This window comes from Teleopsis dalmanni, chromosome 2, assembly GCF_002237135.1.
Source record: "Teleopsis dalmanni isolate 2A chromosome 2, ASM223713v2, whole genome shotgun sequence".
In the NCBI taxonomy this organism is placed as follows: domain Eukaryota; kingdom Metazoa; phylum Arthropoda; class Insecta; order Diptera; family Diopsidae; genus Teleopsis; species Teleopsis dalmanni.
Genome location: NC_051847.1, coordinates 107,300,954 through 107,321,606, shown reverse-complemented (window position 1 = coordinate 107,321,606; position 20,653 = coordinate 107,300,954). Strand labels below are relative to the sequence as shown.

General features: G+C 33.6%; 1 protein-coding gene across 1 annotated transcript; it reads right to left on the bottom strand.

Moving 5' to 3' along the window:
- Positions 1 to 16,646: 16,646 nt before the first annotated feature.
- Positions 16,647 to 17,213, bottom strand: LOC119686477 (voltage-dependent calcium channel type D subunit alpha-1-like). The gene is made up of 2 exons (XM_038101057.1): positions 17,045 to 17,213; positions 16,647 to 16,985 (listed from the first exon to the last, which is right to left on the bottom strand). The coding sequence occupies exons 1-2, from the start codon at positions 17,207 to 17,209 to the stop codon at positions 16,824 to 16,826; spliced, it is 327 nt and encodes a 108-aa protein (XP_037956985.1). The 5' UTR covers positions 17,210 to 17,213; the 3' UTR covers positions 16,647 to 16,823.
- Between the last annotated feature and the right edge of the window lie 3,440 nt (positions 17,214 to 20,653).

The window sequence follows — 20,653 nt, the reverse complement described above, 5'->3', positions numbered from 1 at the left end:
GGTTAACATGTTCGCCAGCATGCAGATTAGTGTTCAAATGGAAACCCAGACATTTTACCGAATTAGTATATTTAATAATTGAGTTGCCAAGTGTTACAGATGGCAAGAAATCAACATTAATATTTAGCCAACCAATTGGTAGAATTGAAGACTTGTTTGTATTAAGGAACATATTATTTTGCGTAGCCCGTACCTCTACATATGATAAATCTACATTAGTTATTTGAACGAGATCATTAATATCAGAATCCGACAAGATAGATACATTAGAATATCATCTGCATACGCATGCAATTTAGCATACTTACATATTGAAAAAATATCATCAATATAAATTGAAAATAAAAGAGGTCCTAGTACAGAGCCTTGAGGTACCCCAGGAAATAAAAGTTTGAAATTAGAAAAAGCATTCTCTACGAGTACAGTCTGTTCCCTTCCAGGTAAGTAGCTATAAATAAATTCTGAGGTCGACTTAGAAAAATAAAAGGAATGAAAAAGCTTTTTACATAATAGAGAATGGTCAACACAGTCAAAAGCTTTGGTAAAGTCAAGGAGACATAAAAATGTTACTAAGTTTTGATCATAGCTACGTCGAATATCTTCGAGGACTTTAAGCATTGCCGTCGTGCAACTATGACCTTTTTTAAACCCAGACTGGAGAGGAGAGAGAAGTTTAAAGCAGTTAAGATGAGTACGTATTTGATCAGCCATAATGTTCTCACACACTTTAGAGAGTGAAGGGAGAATACTGATTGGACGATAATCGGAACATGAGGATGCATTAGCATTTTTTTCAATAGGAATAATCTTGGCTTTTTTCCAAACAGTAGGAAAACATGATGTAGTGAAGCAGTGGTTAATAATGTGCGTCAAAGGAGTAATAATAAACGGCAGTATAAGTTTAATAAATTTATGTGGAATTTCATCTATTCCAATAGCGTTTGACTTAATTTTTATGACATTATTAGAGACAGTTTCTTCACTCACACATACAAAATCAAAAATGCGTTCGGAGGGAACACTAGGGTGGCTCAAAAAAACTAAAATGCGATTTTTAATGAGCGCACCCCCTAGGAATATGCCATTGACCAAAAAAATGATATTCCCAAAGTTTTGGAGCAATAGGATTAAAAATGACGTTGCGCCACTCGAGCAAAGTTGGGTTTTCAGTACAGAAAACAGAAATTTTTCAATTCAAGGTCATTTTTTATCTTTGTTACTTATTTTAACAGATATTAATATATACTCATTTGATAGATAATTTAAATATCTTTTTAATAAGATATTGATGAGCAAAATCGATGAAAAATTATGCGCAAAACACAATAATTAGTTGAGCGACTGTGCTCTGTTTTCTATTTCATACCTTTTAGATGGCATACACAATGCAATCGCAAATGTTTACAAGAAACGGAAGAAACATAAATAAAAAATAAAAATAATACATTTCTACTTAATAATTTATATAGATATTTAAGTAGAATTGAAAATGTAGTCAAAACAAGAATTTTTTCGTAAGCAAAGAGAAATATGACTGAAGTTAATATCCTTTTAGCATATGAAGCAAGAGCTGCTAAAATTTCCATTGATTTTATTTGGAATAAATTCGATGAAGAAATTTGTCTCAAAATGAAAGTTGAATCTTTAGTCACAGTTCAACAAAATTGGTATAACGCAGACAGAACGATTCAATTTATCACTCCTAGTTTAGTTCCCGCCCTTGACAAATGCAAGGTTTCGGATCGCTACGCTATACATATTTTGTAGTTGTAGGTATGGTTACCTGTGGCGCACAGGTGCCATCTAAGATTCTCGATGGATGGCGAAAATCATGTACTTACTAAAAATGTTTATTTTAAGAGATCAATTTACATATAATTCGGATGATTTGTACGAGATATATACATTTTTATAGTGAGCATATGTGTGAAAATTTTAACCCACACTAGGTAAGGTTATGTTCGGAAGGCACGTGCTGACAGTTGTCAGCACTTCTACTCGGAGACATATATTGCCCATAGGGATGCCCTCAAAAAATTTTACCAAGAGATGGGAGCTGCTAATCTTTGTTATCCTTGTTAAACCGTTTGATTTTCCAGATGAAGTTGAGGAGATCGTATAAGTTTGCTTTCGTTATCTCTTTCAAGCCAGTAAAATAAGGATCCCCAAGACATTAAAGTAGCCTTGTTTAAAGTCCTGGACAGAGACACAGGAAGTGGTTGATAGATTTTAACTCCTCTTCATGTTGGGGAGGTATAATCCACTTGTTGGAACTCGTCACCGTTGAAGCATAGGCGCAATGGCACAGTGCCTCTGCACACGAACTGCAGGTTTGCTGAAGCCTAAAATGCTTTTCGTTTTATTTTTGTCCAACTTAGGCCATAAGATTCTAGCGACCTTACAGTCTTCGCGGTTTGTTTATAAATTGTTAGTAACTGTATTGATTTCCTCTATTATCCTAAACAGTTTACATATCGGTGTATGTATTGAGAGGTCGGCCTCCCCTGTATGCAGTTCAGAACCTCTTCTGGTCATCTCATCTGCTAGTTCATTCCCTTCAATATTGCTATGTCCAAGTATTCGAAATGTACTATGTCCAACAAAAAGAAACCTTATGATGTTTGATGCTCATCAGTGAACCGCGACATTTTAATACTATCTTGGAATTTAGATTCAATTGCTTTCAGTGCGGCCTATCTGCAAAAATCGTGATATTCGAAGGACGATTTGTACTTTGTTGTCTAATGTTGACCTCTTTTTCGATAGCATATATCTCGCCGTGAAAGACGCTGCAAGTAGCAGGGATTCGGTAGCACTGTCTTATCTGCATATCTTTCGAGAAGATACCTGCTCTCGTACCGCCTTCCATCTTTGAGCCATCTGCGTAGATAGTAACTGTAAAGTTACCGGTCACAGATCCAAGCTCCCAGCTATCTATCTCTGGTTAGATAAAGAGTGAAGTTATTTTCCTTAAAGAACCTTATTGATTTCGTTACCGAAGAGATAACAAATTTTTTTGATCGTTTTTGCGTATCAAATAGTTTTATCAGTATCGATCCATCGCCATGAATGGAGACACAAGATTATAGAGATGCACTTGAATTCTGTGCCAGACTTCATATGATAAATGATTGTATAGAAAGAGGAATTAGGGTTATGATGGATTATAATTCGATTTTGACAAAATATGAAAAGGAAAAACAAAATGTTCTGCAAGTAGTTGAACATTATCTTAAAAATTATCCTTCACATAGTCAGATTTATGTCATGATATATTAATTACTGAAAAAAAGGGTTTTATTGAAATTATAATTTTTTATAAATAATTAACGAAATTGTAGCATATACCTATTACGTAATTGTACATGCCAGCTAAAAGGTATGAAATAGAAAACAGAGCACAGTCGCTCAACTAATTATTGTGTTTTGCGCATAATTTTTCATCGATTTTGCTCATCAATATCTTATTAAAAAGATATTTTAATTATCTATCAAATGAGTATATATTAATAACTGTTGAAACAAGTAACAAAGATAAAAATGACCTTGAATTGAAAAATTTCTGCTTTTTGTACTGAAAACCCAACTTTGCTCGAGTGGCGCAACGTCATTTTTAATCCTATTGCTCCAAAACTTTGGGAATATCATTTTTTTGGTCAATGGCATATTTCTAGGGGGTGCGCTCATTCAAAACTTCATTTTTAATTTTCCCCTTTATAACGTGAGCCACCCTAAGGGAACACTCTCAAGTTCAGGGAAGACCGGAGCAACGTTCAATCTATCTCCTATAGGAACAAAGAAATCATTTAAAATGTTAGGGTCAATGCTACATACACATCTTGAGCTATTAACCACCCCTAAAGCTTTGATGTTGCTCCAAAGTGATTTTGTAGGTAATGAGGTATCTAGTTTAGATTTAAAGAACCTAGATTTAGCAAGATAAATAGCCAAATTTCGAGCTGCTTTAAACCGCATTCAGTTAAAAACGTTCGGATATCTTTTCCACACTGCATACTTCCTATTTCTCTTGTTTATCATACGTTTGATGTCAGTACTGAAACATGGACATGAAGAACTTTTAACATGTATAGTACGATATGGAATATACTGATGCAAATAATTAATAATTATATTGTTTAAGATTGTCAATTTGTCATTAACTGAAGCACCAAACCAGCAATTACTCCAGTCAACAGTGCTAAGATCACGACATAATAACTGAGTATCAACTGATTTAAAATCCCAGAATGAAAATTGAGAGGGACTGACATTTCTTGTTACACAATAATCTAAGGTAGTAAATAATAAATCATGATCGGAAACAAACGAAATCTGATCAAATAACAATACTTTGGTCAGATCAGACACTATCACTAAGTCGAGGAGACTTGGGCGTAATGTACAATATCTAGTAGGCACGGTATTATTCACAATGCTTAGACCAACCATAGCTATAAGGTCATTCAGTGCAGACACTTTAGCATTGCTCAAAAGAATATCGGTATTAAAATCACCAAATATGGCAGTAAAATCAAAATTGACAGCAATAGGAAGGAGGGATTCAAAAAGAGGACCACTACAGTACCTTTTGCTGGGGTTATAAGCACATGTAACTAGAATTTTATGACTACCTAAATAAATACATACACATATAAATTTAATTTCACTTTCTTCCGATACACAGATCAATTGACTTTTTAAATATGATTTACAATAAATAGCAACACCGCCACCCAATTTATATTTCCTATCATGTCGAAATAAAACAAAGTCGCTTATAGATAGGTATGAGCTATCAAGATGGAAGTCAAACCAAGTCTCTGAAATGCAGATAACATCTACTTTCCTGTCTTCAAAAACAGCTCCTACACGATCTAATTTTAAGCCAGAAAGACTTCTCGCATTGAAATGAACTATATTAATATCGCGTTGTTGTTTACAAAAAATATTAATTAAAGTTTTATCCTCCATGATTAATATTGTTTAGATATAGATGACGACTGTCTTCTAGAATATTGTGGCTTAAGCCGTTAGCGTTCCAGTGGCAGATTTTGAATGCATTCATTCTGCTCTCAATAGTCTGGAGATAAGCGCTTGATTCTGGACCATAATTTGCGTCATGGACTGCATCATACTTTGCAACCATTCCATAAACTTATCCATCCTTTGTATAAAGGAAGTAAACGTGGGCTGCATTGGCGCTGATTGTGTATCAATGTTTTTATTTATCTGATCTGGAGATACCCTCAGAATATTAGCATACGATGTTCGAGAAAACTCATTTGGGGCCGTGTAGATATTATTATTTAAATGAGGAAATTGCTCAGGTGAGAGGTTAATATTAGGGATTTGTTTCTGTTTGACTACGGCCATTTTATTCTTTAGAGCAAGAAAAACGGGGCAGCCGCGATAGTTGGCTGTGTGATTGCCTTTGCAGTTAGAGCAAATCTTAGCTTCTTCATCTTGTTTGCTTTTTGGACAACTTTGCGTAGAGTGCAATTCTGAACAAATAACTCATACACTGTTGAGTTTGCAATAGGTCTTTGTGTGACCATACTCGTTACAATTTAGGCATTGTACTGGTTCTCTTCTCTTATGCGGCTGCTCGATGGTAATTTTCCTGTGAAGTAGTTATTGTAGAGAATATATCGGATGAACTTCACGTTTTTTAAGCTTGCTTACATCATAATTCAACTCAACTTTATGAAGGGGTTGTGGGACACGTTCTCTATTCATGATATTATAAATACTTTTGACCTCAAAATTTTTTTCCTCTTATATGCTTATAATAACGAATTCAATGTCGGACTCACCAGACATACATATCAAATTACTTTTTAAATGAGACTTGCAATAAATTCCCATAAATGTACCATATTAAGACCGCAATTTTGTTTACTTAATATATTTATTAAAGCTTTGTGGTTCATCAAAGTTGATAATCAATTCTTTCAGCTTCCAGTTTAAGTTTTCTTTGCAGGGTTTTACATATTAGATCCCTGGAATCATGGTCTATGTCGAGATCATTCAGATTTAGATTTTTCTTGGCTTTGATACAGTTTACACATCTGTTAAAGCTGTTTTTACATTCTTTGTATATGTTGCCAACTTCACCGCATTTTGCACATACATGCTCACTTTCCTTAAAAACAGTTGCTATATGGTTAAAACCCCAGCACTCTACGAACACTCATTACTTGTTTGAAAGCTATGCCATCTAATTCAACTAACGCGTTAAAGATGTTTTTATTTTTGAACGATTCAAGACTTTTATATATTTAACATAATCTCCATATTGTTTTGATTTCTTATTGCTTGCAGAAATTTATCATTTTCCAAACGCTCGCTCATGCCGGTAATAAGGATTTTAAGGTTTCGCGTAGCAGGTGTCTCAATTTCATAGTTCTTACCTAATTTCTTATTAATTTCTTTTGCAAGAATTTCTCTCTCTTTTGAGGTTACACACTTTATTGTTACCCTTCCATCATGTTTAGAATGAAAACCACAAACCTTAACATTAAGCTCTGATGGATTTATTTTAGTTTTTAAATCATTTTTAGTTGCTTCACTTAATTGCTTATTTTTAGGTTTTAGCGTTATTGGAATATTAGGATTGTTTTTCATCTTTAATTTCGCGGCGTACGTTTCGCTTTGAATTTCATTATTTTTGATGGTTTTTACTAATTCAGCACGTAATTCGTTACCATTTTTAGTCAAATTATCAGACAAGTCTATTACTTTTTGCTCAAACGAAGCCAATTTTTTTCATATTTTTCTTGCACTGCCATAAGAAAGGTGAATCTGTCGGAATACTTAGGTTTAATAGCTTTTAGTAAAGATTTAATTTCACTTTCATTAAGTTTTAGTGATTCCTTGAATTCGCTTTTGTATTCTTTTAAATTGTTCGTATTTTTAGTTACACTTTCTTGCATTTCTCTTAAAGCAAAGTCTACATTATGTATGTATTGCACACAGTCTTCACATATATAATTCACATATAAACACATATAATATTGAATTGTTCTACTCCTGAACATTTTGGAGCAGTGTGATATACATGACCACACACACCTGAACATATTAGACCCGTCTCACCGCGGAATCCTAAATGACACTTATGGCATTCTTTCATATTTAAGTCATATATATTATATATTTAAAACAATAATTTAAATAATGTATTTGATATTTACACAATTACACTTAACAATTGCTTTTGTGAAAAAAGAATGTACGTTTCACAACACTTATCTTTATTTATATTTCAAGCTTTATAAGCTTTAATTGCTGTCTCTATCAGCTGTTTTAAGTATGTGTATAAAAACCAATCAAATCAAATTTAAATACGTGCAAATTATTTTGCAACGTAAATAATTTATTTGGCTAGCAACACAATTTATTAAGTTCGATTTTAATAAAATTTAACAAGCCCGGCGCAAAAATCCATCATTTTTAGTGACTATTCTCAAATTCTATGAAGTTAATTACAAATTCAACAATTATTTCCAGCAAGTTTCAGACTTTTAACTTAAAAAACGCGGACAACAACAAAAGCACGACTTCTCTAGGTAACATTCAACTATTACTATTCAAAGCTCATGTTGGCAAAGCTCATGACATCGCAAAATGACATCGTCGAATTATCATGCGATACTCGCAAAAATCGCTACGCCTTTAGCTTGGCTGCTGGAGTAGAAGCAGTCTTAGTAGCGAACTCAGGACACCTGGCGACCTCCTGTTTTAAACAGCCTTACCTGTGCAATGCGAAGCTCTCCGCAGGTGGACATATTTCTCTTCGCAAATCGTGGGAATCAAAATTGACGAAAAAATTTTAACTATACCAACACAAGGCGAAGTGGTTGACGCTGATAAGGTGGACAATGAGGTCTCACAGGCCGAACTGATAACCTTAGCTTCAGATACCCAATGCAAAACAGTTGGAAACATGACAACGACTGCTCTCGACTTGGCCGAGTGTATCCGTCTGAACTAGAGGGAGAAGCAGAAGCGAAGAAGAGAGAAGCAAAAGGCGGCAAAAGTCACAAGATCGGTTGAACAACTAGTCGATCGACTCAGCGGACTATCGCATGTGGAATCATCGCTGGAGGAAGAACAACTAGCAAAGAGGTATAAGAACGGATGCCCTGAAGCTACGACAGCAAGCTCAACTCCGTCTGCTAGAATCAGAGGCGGTAACTCTGATGGTGCACAACCAGTAAAGGATGTCAGTCAAGATGAATCGACAGTCAAAGATCCAACCAGTGCGCGAGATGGAGTACCTTATCAGGCACTCAACCGACCCGCATTGATTGGTAAAACGACCGTTGGTTGGCGTGGTAAACAACCTTTAGCGGCTGAGAACCAGAAGAGAACGCAAAACGGATCTGGAGTTAAGAAAGGCGGACAACCTATACAGGGTGTCAACCAACCAAAACCCATAGGTCAGAAGGTTGGGGTCAAACAAGGTAGACAACTAATAACACTTGTTAACCAAGTGGGGCCCCAAACTAGTACAGAGGACTATCTACATAGTATAAGTAAGGCTGCAAATAAATAAATATGCCCAGTTCGCTGGGACGGATCTCAATATGGGCATCACCGATTCAAGAGTCGAAGGACCTCTTGGCGAGAAACACTTAGCTTTTAAAGCATCTTTGTTGAACGCCGTGGAGTCCTTAGATGGTGGAATAGATGGCATAGAGTTTGTTGGCAACGCTCGCCTTGAGAATGAGTACATTACCATTAAGTGTAAGAACCAACAATCAAAGGCATAGCTAATCAGCACGGTAACTAAGTTGGAAGGCCTTTGGCCTGAAGCTACGCTGACAGCTGATACGCTAACAGCGTTGCGCAACGAAAGGAGATTAGTTATTTTTGTGTACGAATCTACCGTAGACAAGGAAAGTATTCTTAGCAGATTGCAGAAGCAAAATAGCTATGTTAAGGACAATTCGAAGTAGAGGGTTACTAATTTCAACAAGTTTGGCGAAGCGAGAATTGCTGGCGTCAGGCTCACAGTGTGGTGCCCGAAAGAAGACGCAAAGGCGATTAAGACCGCAGGAGGTAGGCTCAACTGTGGTCTTGATCAAGCCAAAGTGAAATTCTAAAGTGATGCACGACGAGCAAGACAACGCCTCTGGTATGGGGCTAGCGGGTCTGTGTAGACCATTAGGGCGGTATGTGGGCCCATACTAGAAAAACATAAAGGTTGAACAACTGAATGTTCATCACAGTAAAGCAGCATCAGCAATGATCATGTGACACTTTGACGAAGAAAAGTTGGACATACCACTGATTCAAGAGCCCTGGATTGTTCAAAACGCTATTAAGGGACTTGATACATCAGTTGCCACGCTGTTCTTTCCACAGGCAGCTGGTAAAAGAATGACATGCATAATGGTGAGGAAGGGGATACAATGCATCCAATTGTCTCATCTATGCTCACGTGGAACAACTTCGGAAAATTAGTGAGCCATCGAAAGATTCTTGATCTCGTCCAGACCGCGGTCAAGGAAATGCAGATGCCATTGGAGACTATGAGTGGAGTTTATGGGACAGAGGTGTCCTATAGAGCACTGATAGTAGACGGCCTTCTACATAATGAATGTGGAAGGTATGACATATGCATATTTACCGATGACTCCTTAATGGATGGCAGAGCTGGTGCTGGGGTTTACTCGAAAGAGCTAAATCAAGCGGAACTTATGGCAGTCTCACATGCTCTGGATCACCTATTGGATTGTGAGGTGTGTCAGAAACAGGTTCTGATAGCGCTGGACAACCAAGCAGTTATTAAAAGCATGCAGAAGACATGCATAGCTAACAGCTTAGTACAAGAATGTGTAGCGAACCTCATGAAATGTGCAGAATACCATTGGGGTACAGCATGACGGCAGCCTATGTCTATAAGAGGATAACTTCACTTCATCTTAATAGATGGAGAGAGTTGAGCACTTGTAGACAGACCAAACTCATGTTTTTAAAACCGTGGGCCAGAGAAGCGATAAAGGTGCTTAGCTATTCGCGGAGCACCCTAAGCTGGCTGACCTCACTAATTAGTGGACATGGCAACTTCAAATATCACCTCAAAAAGATAACTCTTGCTGAGGAAGACACTTGCAGACTATGTCTAGAAGAAAAGGAGACAGCGGCGCATATATTGTGCTTATGTCCAGCACTGGCAAGTAGGAGGAAGACTGCCTTGGGACACCATTGGGTAGGTGATGACTTGGCAGAAAACCTCAAGCTAAATGAGCTGCTTGCATTAACAAAAGATGTAGTTATGTAAACGGACGCCACTCCAGCTTTAACTCAATAACAGCATCCGAGAATCGAAGGACGAAAAAGAACCCAAGTCTACTTCGACTAATCCGTCACTTCAGTGGGGCCACTTGTTGCACAGTGCGCTGTCCCAACGTCCCACCATATATATATATATACTCACAAAAATCCATCGCATTCACTTTCTTGTTTGTTTCAGCACTTGTAACAGCACATTCTTATATATTAATATTAATTCATAAATACTAATTAAAAATTATTGATGATCTTCATAATTAAAGAATTATTTGTTGCGGGATGTCGTTATTTAAATTTTATGCAATATCCGTGTTGTTCTTTCCAGAAGATTATGATTATTCCAGAAGATTATTGGATTATCAGCTTTCTTATATTCTATTGTTGTTAACGATGGTGCAAGACTGCTGTAAACAGAATCCATTTCTAATTTGATTACATCATTGTTCATTCATTTCAAATAGAGGAATTATATTATTTAATGATATTCATTTTTTTCTATTTTTTAAAAAATCACTATTTCAATTATTTACAAAAAGCTAACCAAACATCTGATAAATCAAAACTTTCACAGCTGTCATATAAAGCTTTCCAGATATACAAAATGTTAATGATTTTGTTCTGACGTTGTCAACTGTGGTGAAGTCAGGTAATTTTCAATCCACGTCACGAACAAACTGCTATGGATAATAGCAAATATACAAAGCATTGATATATTTTGAATTAAATACTCGTTTATTGATTATTTTCTGCATCAAAGAAGATAATATATTTATGTTGGAATTCGGCAGCATATGTATGGTATAGCATACATTTGCTCTTTATCAACATATGCATGATAAAAAGAAAAAAATGGAAACTTAAATACTTAATTTTTGTGTGCCACATGATAATTATACTAATATGAGAATTTAAATCGAATCCGTTTCTACGTCTTATTGACTTTCAAATAAAACAGCAGTATAATACTCAACTGCTTCGTGTAGTAGTTGATTTTTAACCACTGACCGAATACTACATAGTTTAATAATTCATAGCTACTTTGCAGTTATTCCCACTATGCAAGAGCTGCGCATGCTTGAGATACGATTTGTGTTAGGGATGGGAATTTTAGAAAGTAAAATTTGATGGCTACAAGTAAGTGACAACTTTTAAATTAAAATTCAGAGTTCTTAGAATTTAAAAACAATATGCAGTGTCATACCACTGAACAACTTTCTGTGGAAAGTTTTGAGTAGTTTGAGTTTGAGAAACTTCTATCAATATGAATTCCCAAATATTTCACAGAATGTGATTAAGCTATAACCACATTATTAATTTTAACTGCAGGGCATGTTTCTCTCCTTAGTAAAAGTTACTTGAACACATTTAGTTTCATTCACCTTGATTCTCCATTTTACAAGCCACTCTTCAAACCTAGATGCCTGGATAAATTTTGTGAAGCTATAGTGCGGTCACGATCGGTACTGACTATAGCAGTGTCGTCAGCGAACGTTGTCAACGAATTGATTGAATATTGAGGAATGTCAGCTGTATAAATTAAGTGTAGAAGCGGTCCAAGGACGCTACTCTGAGGAACTCTAGCGTTGATGTCGTACTCTTGCGAAGTAAAAGATTTTTGTTTAACCCTATATTTGCGCTAAGTCACGTAGGATTTTAGAATTTTATGAACGTTTTTCGGAAGCGAGTACGTTATTTTAAATTAAAGTGCTCTAAGCCACACCTTATCAAATGCCTGCGCTGCATCAAGAAAAGTACAATATTTTCTTGAGTGTAAAGCTAAGTGTGTTTCATTAGCGTTTTTAAGAACCTGTTCAATTGTTCAATGCTCTTTGCGAAAACCAAATTGATGGTTAGGAACTAAATTTTCTATCGGTGATACTCAGATCATTTCCAGACTTCTGGATCATTTTTATCAACGATGTTTTCAAATGCGTCGGAAAGTACCCAAGAGACAGTATGATGTTAAAAATGGTGATACTGAAGATGATCGCTGTGTTCAGCAAATTTTTAATAATTTTACCATTTATTTGGTCTTTCCCAGGTACTTTTTTTGGGTTAATGTTAGTTATAATTTCTTTCAATTCCGAAAGCTCTATAATTGTAGAATTTTGTACGTCAGTTAGGCTCGCATTCATTGATTTGGGGATTTAGCTGAAAAATATTCCGCAGGTGTAGTTCCAAAGCAGTTTCTTTTTCTTCATCGCTACGAGCCCAGGACCAATCTTGTTTGCGGATAGTAGGTTCTCTTTGAATTGGGGCTTTACATTTCTTTGCAGCTTTCCATAAGGAATAATTATGCTCTTTTAATGAGCCAAGGCCTTCTAAATATTTTTTATTGAGTTGTGTCTTTCCTCATCAAGGGCTTTTTTCAGGGCTTTTGTCGCCATATAGAGGTTTAGTTTAGATCTGAGAGAACGGTATCTTTGCCAATCTCGTCTCGCATTACGTTTAGTAGAAATAAGCCTATTCAAGATCGATGGAAAAATTGTTTTTTTCGCATTATCTTGTTGGACAATAGTAGACTCAGCAGCCGCGTCAATCAGAGTTTTGTTAAATACATCAACAGTGTGCTCAATTTCATCGGTGTGTTGGGGTGCAGAAATTTCTGGAAGACTTCTTTCAACTTCTCTACCAAAGTTACGCCAGTTGACAAATGATTTAATATTGTAATTTTGACCTTCGGAAATATTTGTCAGTGTTAAGATCACCAGAGAATGATCTGAAGATGAATCATAAGATGGGTCAGCAGAGATATATTCCTTATTTAAACTCTTGATGACTCCAAAATCGATAAAATCAGAAGTTTTACTGGTATCGGTCGGCCAATAAGTGGGTTTTCAGATGATATAACTTGGAGTCCCTTATTTAGAGCCCAATAGAGTTGTCTTCCTCGTAGCGATATTAATCTGGAGCCACAGAAAATGTACTTGGAATTAAATGGAAGTATTTTGTAAAATGGTCAGTTGTTAGCGAAAATCTAGGCAGGCAATATAAGGGAGATAACACTAGCTTCATTCGAGTGATAAGTATACAAATAGTAGTGGCTTGAATATGTTTTTCGGAAAGTTGCTCTAGTCCATAATGTCGCATTGTGCTTCTGATAAAAATACCAGTACCACCATGTTCCTTGCCACCGGGGTGTTCCTATTATTAACATATAAAGATCTTCACATCTGGTGGCAGTATATGATATCAATTGATTGTTTGTGTTGTAACGAACTTTTTTCGTTCGTTACGTTTTGTTGGAGTGGCAAAGTGGTTGTCCAGGTTCGTTATAATAGAATTTATATCTTCGGGACTGAATTTTTTAGGAACCAAAATAAAAGCGTATCTTTATAATAATTTACCAATTTTATTTATTCTAATATATATATAAAAAAAACAATGGTTATAGACATTTAAGGGAAAAAAATAGTAATTCTTGGTAACTCCGACGTTCGCTTCTGATGTTTGTGTCTTCAGGGTAAATATAGGCGTGATTTTATGGAATCGTCGTACAGGCTTCCGTGGTTGACTTTGACGTTGAGGAGGTTCCTGACAGGACCGCGTTCTCTCCTGGGTTCCTTCTCTCCTTGCGGATGTTTTGTGTCAAGCAATTTGTCTGTGGGCTGAATGATCAAAATAATAATTAACGGAAAAGAGAAAATTAAATGAAATCAGTTTCCTACTTTGATCGAATTGACCAGTTAGACTGAAGTAGCCTGTAATCTAGTTTTGATCGAATTGACCAGTTTCCTATTTTTGATCGAATTGACCAGTTAGACTGAAGTAGCCTGTAATCTAGTTTTGATCGAATTGACCAGTTTCCTATTTTTGATCGAATTGACCAGTTAGACTGAAGTAGCCTGTAATCTAGTTTTGATCGAATTGACCAGTTTCCTATTTTTGATCGAATTGACCAGTTAGACTGAAGTAGCCTGTAATCTAGTTTTGATCGAATTGACCAGTGAACTTGTAAATCGCTTGAGCTCCAAGAGACAAGTTCCTCGTTCTGTAAAATGCGCGTTCTAATATACCGAATTTACCGGAGCTTTTCGCTGTAGCGTACCGGTAAACTTCGTTGTTCGTGTTGACTTTTTGTGCTTTTCGTGTCTTTCTTGTGTATTTTGTGTATTGTCGTGTACTTCGTGTTATTTGCATTTTTGCGCACTTTTCTTCGCCTGCCTTTGTTTTCGCCGCGATTACGTTTTGATTACTTCGCGTTTCTATTTTTTTTTTAAAAAATATAAAAACAAAATATAAAAATATATTTATAATTAAAATGAATATCAAAGTAATATGTGTCAAAATATAAGTGAGTGATTTAATAAATGTGGTAATAGAATTTTAATGCTACTGCATAAAATCAGTGCCGCTGTAATTGGGATTGTAGTTTGTTTCCTCCGTCGGTGGTTTGTTTATGTTTATAAAAAATATAATTTAGTAACGCAGTGATTTTGTTTTTTTTATTTCTTTTGTGTAAAATAAAAATAAAATAAACCAAAAATCAGAAGTATTGCTTGTGATATGTTTTTTTTGTTTATCGTAAAAAAACGTAACCAGTGAGTGTTTGAGTTGTTGGTTGATTCTATATATTTGTTTATTTTTTTTTCCTATTATCCATGTTTATTAAATAATAGTGCAAAAGATCTATGTTTATTAAATAAATGTGTTGTTTATTGTTTAGTAAATGTTCAATGTATGTTTTAAATTAAAATATGTAAATAAAATTCCAAATTCATTCATAAAATTCACTTTTGTTCATTGCTTCTTCTTTAGGTTTGTGCAGTTTACGGATCAATGCCCGCGGCTCATCAGGCTAGTGGATCACAGGTAATGTCTGTACAATTAAGTGACCAAATATATATTAATAAATTTCTTATTTTTCAGGTATTTTCGATGTAATATTTTGGAGGGTGAGTTGTTACTTATATTGTCTGATATAGTGCTGGTGTTGATTTTATGCTGACGGTCTGACGTCAGATTTGTAAAAGTACATGTATGGTTGAAATTGCTTTATGGAATTTCAGCCTTTACAATGTGATACACGATATACAACGCTATCGCCATGAGATCGAGCGTGTAAAAATAGTGAAAGTGGTCAATGCTTTATGTGACGCTGTGTCATGTGTTCGCCTAACAGTTGGTCCATCACACCCAACGCCACCCATTGTCTTATTATAAAAATTCACAATTTTCGGCTTGCCGTCCTCAAAAATCACGGCGTTAAAATGCATTGATGAAAATAGCCTTACAGCCTTGTTTTTTTTTTCGGAACGTAGGAACAGAGTAACATTTTTATGGAAAACAAATGCTGTGGAGCCCGTTGACTTGTTCTATTGTGCCTTTACCTCGTTTCAGATGTATGCTTTGTTCATTGTGATATTGCGCCCACTTCCTTTTTGCAAGATCTTATACAACGCGTCCTCTTACCTCGTTTTTGCACGGATTCGGCTTGACCGGTATAAATTTAAAGGGGAAAAGAGTTTTTAGCATCGCATGTCCATCAAACTTTGACCCCACATTTTGCAGGCTTTGATGAAATATATTGAGTGAAAGGCGTTCGTTTACGATATGGAAATAACTGTTTATCATAGTCCATAAGTCCAGGATTGGTGCAGCTTTATTATTCTGTATGCGTGCGGCCCATGTTTTTGCGTCATCAAACCTTATGAAACATAAAACATAACATAACATAAATTTTTTCTAATTTTTTTTTACTTAAAAAATTTTTACAACTTTCCTTTTCAATCACTAAACTGATCATGAAAGCAACATCATTTATTTGAAATTCTACTTAATACATTCATGTTCTAACATAATTTCTATTCACTGACTGCACAGAGACATCTTTTTATTTTAATTACAAACAAAACTTATAAAAGAGAAACAGTTTAAAAGACTCTTTGAGTAACAAATTAAACAAACAAAAGAAAAAAACAAACAATTGTATTTTAGTTGTAATATCACAAAAATTTAACACATTTTGTAAGTGATGTAAGTGGTTACACGGATACCCCGGATGTGTGTCTATGTAGTTCGTTTTGGGTATTTATGTCCTATCATTAAATTTAGTTTTCTTAATCGAAAATATTTTCGTTTTTTTGTTTTGTTTGATATAGCGGCAATAAAATTGAAATGGAAAGCTTTAATCTCAAAATAAAGTTTATACAGCGAAAATTTTTTTACGTGATCGGAAAAGTGTTATCAAACGTGAAAATATATAGAAAATCTTCTATATGACGACATATTAGGGCGCAATTTTGAGCGTTTTTTTTGTTAATGATACAGAAACAAAATAAAAGTCAGAGGAAAAGTAGTTTAAATATACATTAGTTTTATTAATTTTAAAATAATGCTATTAAATATAGTAATAAATAAACAAATAACAATTGCCTGTATTGGTTTCACAAAGTTAACAAAGTAGAATAAAAAATTTAGATTACATACTTTCAATATCAAAACATTGAATTATATTGATGATATTTTTGGAGAAGTTTTAGATAACGTAGTTTTCCTGGCTCTTATAAATGATGTGTAAATTATTATTGATCTGTCACTTGCATATCGTTTTCTTGTAGTAGTATGTTATGTGCCGCTAAGTTCATTTCTTCTGGCGTCATATCCAAAGCTTCTTGCATTTCACGTGTTGCATAACCCACAAATTCTGAATCGCAATATTTTCCAAGACCTTCAGCTACAAGAACCTTTAATTTAAATATATCTTTATTAAAATTTTTCTTTAATAAAAGCATTTCATTCGTACTTCTCCAATCAAACTTTCTGCCAATCCTACTATTTTATCCGAGGAAAGTGGTAATCGCTGCTTGTCCGGACTTACTGGAGTGGATCGTGTTCTAAGATTATTTCCTACATACGCACTTTGATGTTCACAACCTGAAATATAAAAAAATTTTATTAAAATCGACATGATTTTGAAAACATGAGTTTATAATTTAAAAAAAATACTGAGTCCTGTGAGTGCTATGTGATTTTAAATTCAAATTTAATAATATTTTGAATTTCTAAGTTAACATTTGTTGATTCAGATATATTTTAATTCAGTTGAAGCTAATATTATAACTCAAAAATCTATCATTTGTAATCTGCGTATAAAAGACATTTTTTTATATACATGATTTTCTTGAAATTTGGAAGCAAATTATTTGAAAATGGATTATGCGTAAACATTTTCAATACAATTGATCTGGAATTTATCGTCAAGAAAACACGCGTAAAATGTTTTTTATTTTTTACTTAAATATGTTGCATTTTGTAAGAGAGCTCTGTAACACCATCAAGTCTTCATTTGTTGCAACCCTGAAAGTTTTTCTATTGTGATATAAATAACGTATAAATCTTAGTTTATGCTAAGCTTTTAAAACTTTTTAACATAATACTGTATTAGTATGACAGTATCTTTTAATTATATCTATTGTATGAATAAGTATTTCGTAAACACTTTTTAGAATTTTATCCATATGTCTAGTATTAAAGAGAAGTAATATATAATATTTAAAGAAATAAATATAAAAAAAATTACGTATAAGTTCATATCAGTATTTTTTATTGATGCAGACAAAAATGTTAAGACATTTTTAAATAATTTTTTATTTTATTGACATTATTTGCAGTACAATATTTACAAATTTCTTCATCAAATACGAATTTATTTAAGTTACTAGAATAGGTGTTTTATTTTCAATGAAACTTAAAAACACAATTACCATATTCTTTAGGGCTTCTGCTCCGTATATACCTAAATTTTTTTTTTATTAAGAAAACTAACATGAAAAATATAGTATATGTATTGTGACTTTAATTGCATCTCAATTGAAATGCATTTCTTAAAACATTTGTTGATGTTTTACAATTATTTTCATTATCATTAGCGATAAATAAAGAGGCATTTAACTATGCAAATATGCAGTGAACTGTTGTAGAATTTATTTATTTCGCTATCAATGTTGTTTGGCATATTGCCGTGACACTTGTTAACTATTATGTTAAGATTTTAACAATAACAATGTGCAGAACGCGAAATGCCATTATTATCCAACTATACTATTAAAATTTAATTACCAACTGGAAATAAATCTAATGATTCACTTGAGGTAAGATTTACACGAACTTACAATATGTGACATGCAAATAATTCCATTAAATTTGGGTTTTCTTGTAGTTAGTTAAAAAAATACGACAGGTCCCAGATTATATTGATGACACTAGTGTACAAACAATTAAAAATTTTGTTTTCCAAATTTTTCGTAGAACTCGAAAATCCTGCCGTTTTCTTGTTATTTGCAAAAAACCCCTTTTTTCAACTTTTTCAATTTTCAATTAATGGGATTCCAACAGAGGTATTAAGATAAATTTTTGTTTTGATTGATGTTAAGACTTTGAACTAGTTGTTTTAATTGAAGGAAATTCTACGTTGTGCCGGCAATAGAAACTTCGTATATTGTGAACAACTTTTAGGAGTTCCCTCGAAATTTCCAGTTAACTGTTAACGAATGATTTCGTTAATTATTCCTATTTCCTGTCGTCATTGTTCCAAACAAATGGGTTATTTTTTCATATTTTATTCACAATTATGTAAAAAAAAAGTATTCTTACCAATAATTGTTCAGAATTATTATTAATTTTTGAAATTTCAACTTTAAATTTTATTATGTATTTTGCATATGCATAATTCTTTTACAAACCAGACAGATTTTGGCAAAAAATGACCTCATGATCTCCGATTTGAAATTTGTTGCGCTTTAAAGGTAATTCATTGAATTTTTATGAAATTGTTTAAACAATTACCATGTACCCAAAATATTCATTTTTTATATTTTATTTAGGTTTAGTTTTAAATTTTACAGCGAATTAAAAATTATCAGGAAACTATTATTTTTTAAAGTTTTTTAATATTGTTTTTTTCGCAAAACATATTTAGCACAAGCGTACTATATTTCCACTGAATGAATTTTCAAAGAATATACTACAAATATTCTTATATAATATTTATGATTTTGATTAGTAATAAAATTCTACATAAAACCCAAAAATTTCAGGACGATTTTGTCCTTAATTTTCTTTTAAAAATTTACTTATCCTTCATATCACACCAAACATATATACACGATTTTTCATTAAAAAAAAAAGGAATATGTCACACAAAGTTTTTTTTTTACTTTTGATTCAAATTAATATATAAATTCTACTTAAAAAATAAATATTTCCAGTGTGATATTCTTTTTCATATATGAATATGAAAACACTGACTGCATGTGCTAGTAAGCTGATAAATGACTTTAAAGATGTCCTGAAACTGAAAACATCAATCAACAACTTCTGGAGATCTTTGATGACAACAACATTGAAACCGTCACATACAAACAATGCGTGTTAAAGGACAGGTAGAGTTTTTAAAAGAATACAAAAAACAGCTTAGCAGAAAGTGAATGCATAGTTTTGTGTAATTTTACTGAAATTTATGCTTTTGTTGTTCAAAACACTGTTCAAAGTGTTCACTGAAATAATAATCAGGCAACAATTCATCCGTTTGCAATACAACACCGTGATAAAAATAAAAAACTACAAAAAAAAATTATGTCTGCATATGTGACTGTTTACTTCATATCACAACTACCGTAAATTTTTTCCAAAAATACGCTATCAAGTTCATTAAAAGAATTAGTACGGCTATAAAAAAAATTGTTTATTTTTCCGATGGATCGGGTTCACAATATAAAAATAAAAAGAATTTTATTAATTTAACTCATCACAAAATGGACATTTCGTTTGGAGACAGAATGGCACTTTTTCCCAACTTCACACGGCAAAGGACCATGCGACGGCTTAACTAGTACCTTAAAGAGGAATACTGCAAGAGCTAGTCTTCAACGAATACATAATCCAATCCAAACAAAATTATTAAAAAATTATTTAACTGGGCTAACGAATGTTTGCCAAATATGGTGTGCCATTTCTCAACATCAAGAGACTACAAAACAAAAGAAGAGAACACTAAATACCGCTTCGAAACAGCTACATCAAGTAGAGAGACATCAAAATATCACTGCTATATTCCGAATCCAAAAAAATATAAGTGAGGAAAATATTTTCTTTTTCAGACATTACAGATTGTGTATCAATAATGAAATTAGTATTAATAAAATCAATGTTAAAACTATTAAAATATATTTTGTTTATAGTTCGTTACAGTTTATTTCCTATAATCCTATAATTTCTGACCTGTGAAGAGTGTTTTTCCAACTATAGCATAATAACACCAAAGAAAGTAGGTGCAATTATGTGCTGCAATTATATAGGTAGTTCAGCTAGTGTGGGACTAAATTTTTTTTTTTTTTAGTTTATAAATTGTTTA